This window comes from Gadus morhua, chromosome 4, assembly GCF_902167405.1.
Source record: "Gadus morhua chromosome 4, gadMor3.0, whole genome shotgun sequence".
Classification (NCBI taxonomy): domain Eukaryota; kingdom Metazoa; phylum Chordata; class Actinopteri; order Gadiformes; family Gadidae; genus Gadus; species Gadus morhua.
The window spans coordinates 25,473,826-25,483,684 of record NC_044051.1 but is presented as its reverse complement, the minus strand read 5'-3'; the positions used below and the strand labels follow the sequence as shown (position 1 = coordinate 25,483,684).

Genomic DNA, 9,859 nt, shown 5'->3' with positions numbered 1-9,859 from the left:
TAGTCCGACTTTTTGCGTGCTACACAGAACAAAATGTAAACCAATGCGAGCAAGGTACGTTTTATTACTCTGTTTTCTGGGAATAATTGACATAAGCAGAAACCATAAACCAGCCGTTTTTTCGTTTTTTCGTTTTGTCCAAAAAAACGAAAATCAAAATTTCTGTTCGTTTATTCGTTTTTTGGTTCTTTTTAACAAAACGGATTTACCACTCAATATCTGGTTTCCGCCGGTGGGCGGGTCCTCTTATGGCGAATGTGCTTCGTTGCCCTGTGCTCTTCAAAATAAAAGTTATTCTGTTTGATAATGTCGACAAAGATATTACTGTATTATAGACACTATAGCAGACACAGAGGACCACACCACCCACAGTCAAGACTGACACGGCTTCAAGTAACAATAATAGTATTCATAATCATTTGAAAATGATGACTTCATTGCAGTTGATGTTTAGACACAGTTAATAGCCTACATGCAGAGTAGACCTGAGGGCTTTACTAAGACATCATTGTCCGGCTCTGAACTCTGCGCTCTGTGCGCATTCACATCAAAGGAGCTGCGATCGCGGGCTGCTGATTTCCTCACAGCCTGAGAGCTATGAGGAAGTGATCACAACACATTTCTGACAGCTGAAAATTGCACATTTGTTGACCTTTATCCATTTACAGTAAACTAATTATTTTTTCTAGTTGAAAGATATTTTATATTGTTTTCTTATTAGCCTATTATTTACTGATGGTGTTTACAGAATGCGAGTGCGTGTTATATTGAAAGTGAGGCTGGGTGTGCCTATGAATATAGGCTACAGTGAGTTTTTTAAGGTGCTGTACAAGCAAATCATAGGCCTATCGTCTACTCTGTACAGTGACAGCGAGTGTAAAGTAACCTACTTCATTCAATATCGAATAGGCTTGTAGCCTACGCTATGTACAAATGGTTTTGCTCTTTGCTCATGGCAGTTGTGTCATTTTAACGTGTCAGCAGGCAAGCTTCACTCATTCCAGGATGCATTATGCGTTGTCCTGTCCTATAGCCTACTTGGAACATGTTTTGGAATGGATCTATAGTAGCCTCTCTGACCCATGGGGAGAGCTGGTTCCACAGTAAAGGAGCCCAGAAACTGAATGCTCTACTTCCCAGTCTGTTTTTAGAGATAATGGGAGTCAGTAAAAGACCTGCATTCTGGGAGCCAATAAAAATCTTTGATAAGTCATAATAAAAATATTGACTCATTATTGTGCATTTAAAGATGTATATTATTACATTGCAGCATGATTTGGGGATGACAATACAAGACTTCCATGAATGTGCATTTGAAGGAGAGTTTGCTTTGTATTCCAGCTGGCAAAAACCATTCCAAGTAGGCTATAGGACAAAGCATAATGCATCCTAGAATGAGTGAAGCTTGCCTGCTGACATGTTAAAATGACTGCCACAACTGCCATGAGCAAAGAGCAAAACCATTTGTACATAGTGTAGGCTACAGTAGCCTATTCAATATTGAATGAAGTAGGTTACTGTACACTCTTTGTCACTGTACAGAGTAGTCAATATGATTTGCTTGTACAGCACCTTAAAAAACTCACTGTAGCCTATATTCTACAGGGGGGGGGGGGATATATTAATATGTGACTGCATACAAATTTGTCCACAGACATGGTGACTAATGTATGATAGTAGGCATTATTGGCCCTTAACACTAATATTCAGAAACAACACTGCCTCAAAAGGATATTGGCCTAAGCAACACCAGCAGAGGCATATACTTTCCCTGAACTTTTAAACGTTGCAAACGTGCAAAACATATATTATATTTATGTGGCATTCAGTCCAATGCTTAAAAATATATCTGTGGCATTCAGTAGGCCAATGCTGTGGTAAAGTGTGCAAAGTATGAGTATGAATATTTTTTAGAGTATGAGCAAGTGTTTCCTTCTGTTACATAGATAGAACTTTATCAATCCCCTGCAGGAGAAATGTGTTAATGTTTGTCCCTATAAAACAATAATGGTAAAAAAATATAATACTAAACATGACGGTAACTCTAAAGTCAAACCGTCCAATCTGAAGGCTTTACTTAACCACTCCCCCTACTCACTTCCACCAATGCAAAGCGAACAGAACTGAGTAGGGGAGGGCGTAGCCCAACTAGTTTGTGACAGACCCAGAGGAACGCAACGCAAATTAAATGTGAACATGTATTGAGGCTTTATTAAAATCCCGGACGATTTTGAAATTTCACCCGGACGCATTTGATTCCTAACCTTCCACTGTCAAATAGCGGCGCAAGTTGTGTGGATGTGTGAGCGTGTCCATGGGTTGAATTGCGTGCGTCTCACGGAGAGCCCTGCGCAATGTGCAGCTGTCAGAAATGTGTTGTAATCACTTGTATTCCTCATAGCTCTCAGGCTGTGAGGAAATCAGCAGCCCGCGATCGGAGCTCCTTTGATGTGAACGCGTACAGAGCGCATAGTTCAGAGCCGGACAATGATGTCGTAGTAAAGCCCTGGTCTATTCTACCGTGGTAAAGTTAGTTTTATATTGGACGTTGGATATTCGACACATTCGAAAAATCTATTTAGCACTGGCTTCGATGGACGAATTTGTGTCAAACCAACTTAGATGTGTTAATACAAGGCCTACCTATGTAAAACAAAGCTTATAGCTTAAAAAAAAAAACACCATTTGATTTTATAAAAAAATGTAATGTTAAAAAAGGCTATAAATCTATTATGCGGCTTGACCTTTTGACCTACCCATATCAAAACACATCTGGTGAACTCAGCTAACTGCCCCACACATAACACAAAGCTTCTTTTCTCAAAATACCTACCCTTTGATTTTATATATATTTTTTACTCAGAAAAAGCTATAAATCTATTATGCGGCTTGACCTTTTGACTTACCCATATCAAAACACATCTGGTGAACTCAGCTACCTGCCCCACACATAACACAAAGCTTATTTTCTCAAAATACCTACCCTTTGATTTTATATATATTTTTTACTCAGAAAAAGCTATAAATCTATTATGCGGCTTGACCTTTTGACTTACCCATATCAAAACACATCTGGTGAACTCAGCTAACTGCCCCACACATAACACAAAGCTTATTTTTTCCAAAAACCCACCTTTTGATTTTATACTATTTTTTTAATGTTAAAAAAAGCTATAAATCTATTATGCGGCTTGACCTTTTGACCTACCCATATCAAAACACATCTGGTGAACCGATCTAACTTCCCCACACATAACACAAAGCTTCTTTTTTCCAAAAACCCACCTTTTGATTTTATACAATTTTTTTAATGTTAAAAAAGGCCATAAATCTATTATGCGGCTTGACCTTTTGACCTACCCGTATCAAAACACATCTGGTGAACTCAGCTAACTGCCCCGCACATAACACAAAGCTTATTTTCTCAAAATACCTACACAGCAAAATCTGCGGTGTTAAATAGTGTTAATATTTCAGTGTTAATTATTTCGAGTTGCTTAGTGTTGATTTTGGTGTTATTTTAACACTTGCAGTGCTAAAATAGCTCTGTGCGTGGTGTTGTTTAAGAGAGTTGATTGTATGCACTCTCAACAGAGTTAATCTCAGAGATAATTCCATATCCGGTTTTAAGGCGCTCTTTTTCTTGAAAACGGCCATTGCACTGCAGTCTTGGTAGAGAAAGGCAGCCCAGCTTCTGGAAGGGGAACGTAATATACTATTTGAAAAGGTAAGGACCAGATATATTTCATTATTTAGCAAGTTACTCTTTATATAAAAATGAGTGTTCGTAAATTATCTGCCGCAAATGTGTTGAAGTTGGTGGGGATATAATGCTAATTTTGCTTTGGCTACATTAGCTAACTAGCACAAATAAATTGGCGAATTTTTTTCGCAATTTCGTCAGTTAATGAACTGGCTCTTTTTATGTATTTATTTGCACTCGTTTTATTTAGTTTTAAGTTCTAAGCAATAAGACAGATTCAGCAGGGCTAACCAAGCTGTAGCAATTTAGCTAGCCAGGCTGGGTAAATTATCTATGCTAATGTATTTTCAACAGAAGTGCAACACGTGGTGGGTTCTGGAGGGTGCTTGAAAAGTTTCTGTCGGGTAAGTAACTGCAAAGTTAGATCGATTAAATATGTATGTTATGGCTTGGCCGATTTTTAAATGAGTGGTTTAGTATATTTGCGTGTTGTAGTAGGCTAGTTAAAATGTGTTTCACTGATCTGCATCTGCAAATCATGATCTGCACTCATTCGTCAAACAAATTGACGTTGGCGCACATGGCTAATTAGCATTGGCGCACATGGCTAATTAGCATTGGCGCACAGGACTGGCTGGCTCCGCAAGGCAAATAATGGAACATATCTATCTATCTAGGGCTATCTGTCTATCTATCCGTCTATCAACGCGTGAGGTTTTAATGTGATGTACTTTCTATGTCCAGTCAGACTTGTATCCCTTGTTCTGTGTGGTCTTGTAGGCTACAGTCCTGTGTGAGCCGAATCACCTAAATGAATGCCCGACGATTTGTGTCGTTTGGTATTAATAAAGACTTGACTATCGATCTAGACTATTTAATTAAAAATGATTCACCTCAGGCTCCGTGAATAGTGGGGAATAGAGGGATAAAAGACAAGAGATATATCCCTTGTCATTTATCCCTCGTCTTGTCGATTAGTTTGTGTATGGGACGATTTCAAAAACGTGTTTTTGTTTAAAGCATGACTACACGCGATTGGTTGGTTAGATGGTGGTATGGAGAGCAAATGAAAATGATTCACGTAAGGGATAATGCCCGACGAGGTGTCCATTATCAGGAATTAATGGACGACGTGGAGGCGGTTGCCTCCGCGAAGGGCATTATCCCGCTTATACCACGGTCACTTACCAACGGTGACCAAATTAAGACCATTAATTTATATTTTCATGCGTTTTACAATCTGAATATAAAGTTTTCCACAAAACATACATTTGTTTCCCTGGTTACGCCTGAGGGTCCGACTAATACCCGGAACCACCATTACACGCCCGTTGGGTTCTCATGCAACGGAAACGTTGTTCACTCCTCCAGTAATTAGGACGGACCATAGCAGCTAGCTGCATCCAATCAGAATCGAGTATTCCCGCAGACCGTGGTATAAGCTTAAATACGAACGTTCTAGATCGCAAATATTTTCTATAAATACTCCCGCTTATCATCACTTTGTATCAAAATCACTATGCATGTTGCACTCAATAACTATTGAACACAAAACAGAAAACACAGCTGCCATTATCACTGTCACTGACAGCGATATATCGTTTTACTTCTTATGACAAATGTAGTGTATTTTTTAGCTAATGGCCACATGACTTGCAATTTCTATTTATAACTCCTGGCAAAGGAATAATTAAAACTTTAACATTATCTCCACTGTTTTTTGTTTTTTTTAGATAAGGCATCATGTTGCTGAAGGTGAAATACCAGGGTACCAAGAAGTACATCAGATTGCAGTCAGGCTTCACCTATTTGGAATTCATCAATGAAGGTGAGTAACCATCTTGTGTAACAATATATTGCCGCCTTTACAAAAAAACAACTATTAGGCAAGGCAAGGCTGTATTTTTCTGTGTTGTTGGTATGAATAGTTTGTTGGACATGGATCATTAACCCTTATGACAGTTAATTGCATTATCAGTTTTAGCCTGCAGATGACAATATGCTTCTTGGTGCAAGCCTTTTTTTTTTTACATTTGAAATAGAGGGAACCATTAAATATGGCTAATAGTGCCTACTTTAACAACTGTTTTCAAATCTCCTTATTTTGCTCACAGGTACAGTCAAGGTTTAGAATGTGGTGTAGATTTGGCATAACTTGAATATATTAACAATTTAAAATTAGTGTCCGATATAAATTGCTTGATCAGTCATCAAAATATTTGCAGTTGAAAACCTGCTTCAGGTATTATCTGATGTGATGCTAATCTTTCCCATAGTCAAAAGCAAGTTTGGTCTTCCTGATGCGACTGACCTTCAAATCTTTGATGAAACCGACACAGCAGTGGATGAAGACATCCTTCTTGAACTGATAGAGTCCAATCCTGACTTATGCCTGACAGTATGTGACAGCTTTTCAGTTGAAGGTAGGCCTATCTGCTGTTTTTGCTGAACAAAATGGTAAAGATAGACTGCTGTATGTCTGACAGTCTGACTAGTGTGACAAAGTAGCTGAACAAAAAAATATTTAAGCAAAATGCAGATCAGCATCCAAATTTGAAAATGTGGGTTGGGTTTTGATTATCCCATGTCTGTCTCATACAAGGTCAGTTTTTTACGTCAACAAACGTATTGCCAACAGTGGATGAAGACAAGCTTCATTAAATGATAGAGGCCAATCCTGACTTTTGCCTGACATTATATAACAGCATTCCCGGTACGTTTTTACTGCGGCACAGATTGTAATGGAGAGACAAAATAGGTCAAGAAATTAACACATTTTAGCAAACTATGGATCGGCATCCATTTGCTAATTTTGTTATTGTTCTAAGCATGTAACACTGGGTCAGTTTTCTGAGTCAAAAATGACAGTCAATGGTTTTATTTGTAATCATAACCATATCAAAAATAATTTCTACTTCTGACTGTCATCCCCACAATAGCAGATTTCCTTGTTTTTCTCTCCTTTTTCCCTCCTTTAGATCATTCATCACCATCTTCCCTCACGGATACCATGTCACCTTCTTCGAGTGATAATGACCTCTCCAGTCGAAGAGAACGGGGGATTCCCATAGACAGAAATGTATCCAACTTTGAAGTCATGAACAGAAGTACCACAGAGGCCTCAGGGTCAGAGGCAGCGAAAGAGGTACTTGAGCAATAGTTGTCACTTGCAAACATATACAGTGTCATTTCATTTGAGATTATCACCAATCAGTATTTTGACATTTAGAAAGGTGCATGAATTAGAATTGTTCATTTAGCGAGGAAAGTAAATCGGAACAGGCACATTTTGGCAGGTTATTGTTCAAATTATTTTATCACAGAAGACTGAAATGTACACTGATCTATTTCTCTTATGTGAAAAGATGGTAGAAAATGCCTTGCTAAGGAAACCTGGAGGTGAGGATGTCCTGGAAGAGTACAAGTCAGAAAATACGTTGACGCACAGCACCCGGAGACACCTTGTTAACATTCTGACTAGCCATATGACTGAAATGCATGGGTACGTGGTTCTTAAATACATTTTAACAAACTTTTCTGTTTAGAAATGGTTTATTAAGAAGGAATGTAATGAATTTTGAAATAACAGTTGTGTTGCTATAGTCATTAGTGGAGCATTTGGATTTTGATGTTGAATAGTTTTTTCTCTAAAGGAGGATTGTTCCACGTCAGCAAAAAGAGAAGTATGCCCTGGGAATCATTACACTCTTTCCCTCGCTGAAGGATCCTTTTTCTCCAAAGGGATATGTAAGTTAAAAAAAAAAAAAAGGTTACTTTCTAATAAAGTTTTACAGACAAGAGCTTTTGGGTTTAGCTTACATGATTAAATGCACTGTTAATTTATACTGATCTAAAAGATGCACGACATAGTACCACTGAGCAAAGTTTGCTACAAAGTTTGACTCGACCATGAAGATAGCCATGAAGACGAAAAATAACTTAAGATCAAGTAGTGATAGGCCTTTGTAATAGTGTTTGAATCATCTTCACAGGAGCACTTCTATGATGGGGTGAAAAACACAGGATTTTTATCATGGCGCCTGAGGACCATGTCCAGGAAGAACCGGGCGACGGGCAGTCCACAGGCAGGCAAAGTGCCTCAACTACAAGGACCAAAGCGCCAAAGACCAGCTGCCACAGATCAGCAGCAGCTTGATGGAGATGCTTGCAGGGAGGCTATTTCTTTTCTTGTTCACTCTCCTGATGAGGCAGGTGTGTTTGAGAAGATGAAGTTGACCTTACAACATCGCCAAGACCTAGTGAGTGATGCACAGAGATCTGCCGACGTCTTCAAAACATTTCCACGTTTTATAGATGTCAAAGGACTAGTGAGTTGTGAATTTTATTTAAAATCCAGTCTTTAAACTCTTGTCTTTAATTTGGTTGGGTTCCAATAGTTAATTATACTCTGACCATTAGCGTAATGTATTTACATTGGTGTATGATCAACAGCTGAATCAAGACTTCCTGCTGCTGTTTGGTGGTGAAACAGCATCCAAGATGCTTGAAAAGTGGGACACGGCATTCAAGTACAAGGTTATCAAAGAGGCCAAACAACTGACTCAGTCAAAAGAGCTGTGCCGACTTCTGAATGCTGCTGAGAAACCTACGGAGAATGATGACACTAGTAAGTGTGCAGTGTTGGTTTTCATTCCAAATAGCTAGTGCTCTTTACTTTGTGCCTTCCAAGTAGATACTGATGACTTGTTTTGTGTTGTATCTCCCCCCTGATAGGCTGGGACAGTGACATGGCTTCTCTGCTGCTGCTCCTTCATCTCTTGCCACCCACAGCTGGACGGAGGGGAGCAAAATCAGTGCCAGTGATGCAGTGGAAAAAATGGTTCACTTTCACAAGGTATGGATGTCTAATCTGTTCTTTCCCCAGCAACAAAAGAGAGAACTAATGTAGTTGACCAATATGAGTTTTTCAAAGGCTGATGCGTATCGCTTAGCGAGCAGGTAGGCCAAAGGCCCATATACAAAGCAGACTTTTGCATTTGATAAATGACATTTAATACACATCACCCCCATCCTGATGCAACTCCACTGGTTACCTGTTAAGTCCCGGATCAAGTTTAAAATCCTCCTACTCACCTACAAGTCCCTCCATGCTCTGGCCCCCCGTTACCTCTCTGACCTCCTCCATCCCTACACCCCCCTGCCATTACTTCATGGACTTTATGATTTAATATACAAGGCCTTCCTTGCCATTAACGCGCTTTAGATGGATTTTTCAGAATTAATTCATGAAATAGAAAAAAGAAATGGAAAAAAATTAGTGATATTTGTCAACTATTGAATAACATCGTAAAAGGGGGAGCACTAACATTAAGGTGTTCAACTTATTCTGTTTTTCAGTCGTGCTGCAGCATTGATGAACACCTGCGTGGGAGAAAGGGTCAACAACCGTACATCCTTGCTGCTGGTCGCACCCAGAACAAGATTGACAACTTCTATATTGTCGTTGACAAACAGCTCATCCCCTGCCAAGCCACCAGCTCCTTAGGTGCTTTTGATGAACTGTTCAAATCACACTACGTGTTCAACCTGTCATACGAGGAGTCCCTGGTCCAGCTCTACACATTTGTGCAGACAACAGTCTACAACATCGATGTCACAACAACAGATGAGTCTCCAAGAATCCGTGAGTTGCGGGCAAAACTCCTGAACTAGGATTAAAACGTATAAAATTAAAAACGTATTAAAATGTATAAGTGTTTCATATGTGAAGCTGTACACAAGGATGTCCAGTCCTTGGTAACCCATTTAAGAATTGATCACAGTTTCTATCCTAGCAGGAGGTTTAAGTTGGTTTGTGCACAAGATCGTTGTAGGCGTCAGTTTTTATCATATTCCGGTTTCAAAAAACATTTAATGAGAGTTCATGAGGAGAATTTTTGTCAAAGTGGTGTTGCAGCAAACCCGGAGTCCTTTCAAGCTATCCATCACAGTGTCCAAAGTACTTTAGAAGTTGGTGAAACAGGTGTCCCACAGAGCTTAGAGGCTGGTTGTTTTGAGGACAATGTATCTGGTCTTAACAAAGAACATACTAAAAATATCAGTGCCTCAATTGTAGCTAAACTTCAAGAAAGTGGTATGGCAAATAGTCTTGTTTCAACAATTGTTAGTGATTTGGAAGAACTTGCTACTGGACTG

General features: G+C 39.2%; 1 protein-coding gene across 1 annotated transcript; it reads left to right on the top strand.

Moving 5' to 3' along the window:
- Window positions 1-5,446: 5,446 nt before the first annotated feature.
- Window positions 5,447-9,379, top strand: LOC115541702 (uncharacterized). The gene is made up of 7 exons (XM_030353547.1): window positions 5,447-5,531; window positions 6,682-6,848; window positions 7,069-7,205; window positions 7,357-7,450; window positions 8,156-8,334; window positions 8,510-8,558; window positions 9,062-9,379. The coding sequence occupies exons 1-7, from the start codon at window positions 5,447-5,449 to the stop codon at window positions 9,374-9,376; spliced, it is 1,026 nt and encodes a 341-aa protein (XP_030209407.1). The 3' UTR covers window positions 9,377-9,379.
- The last annotated feature ends 480 nt before the right edge of the window (window positions 9,380-9,859 follow it).

What these genes read in the sequence shown, in the direction of transcription:
- LOC115541702 (XM_030353547.1), top strand. Translation starts at nt 5,447, where the DNA reads ATGTTGCTGAAGGTGAAATACCAGGGTACCAAGAAGTACATCAGATTG. An exon ending in GGTCAGAGGCAGCGAAAGAG is followed by an intron (nt 6,849 to 7,068) that starts GTACTTGAGCAA and finishes TTATGTGAAAAG; the next exon opens with ATGGTAGAAAATGCCTTGCT. An exon ending in GAGAATGATGACACTAGTAA is followed by an intron (nt 8,335 to 8,509) that starts GTGTGCAGTGTT and finishes GACGGAGGGGAG; the next exon opens with CAAAATCAGTGCCAGTGATG.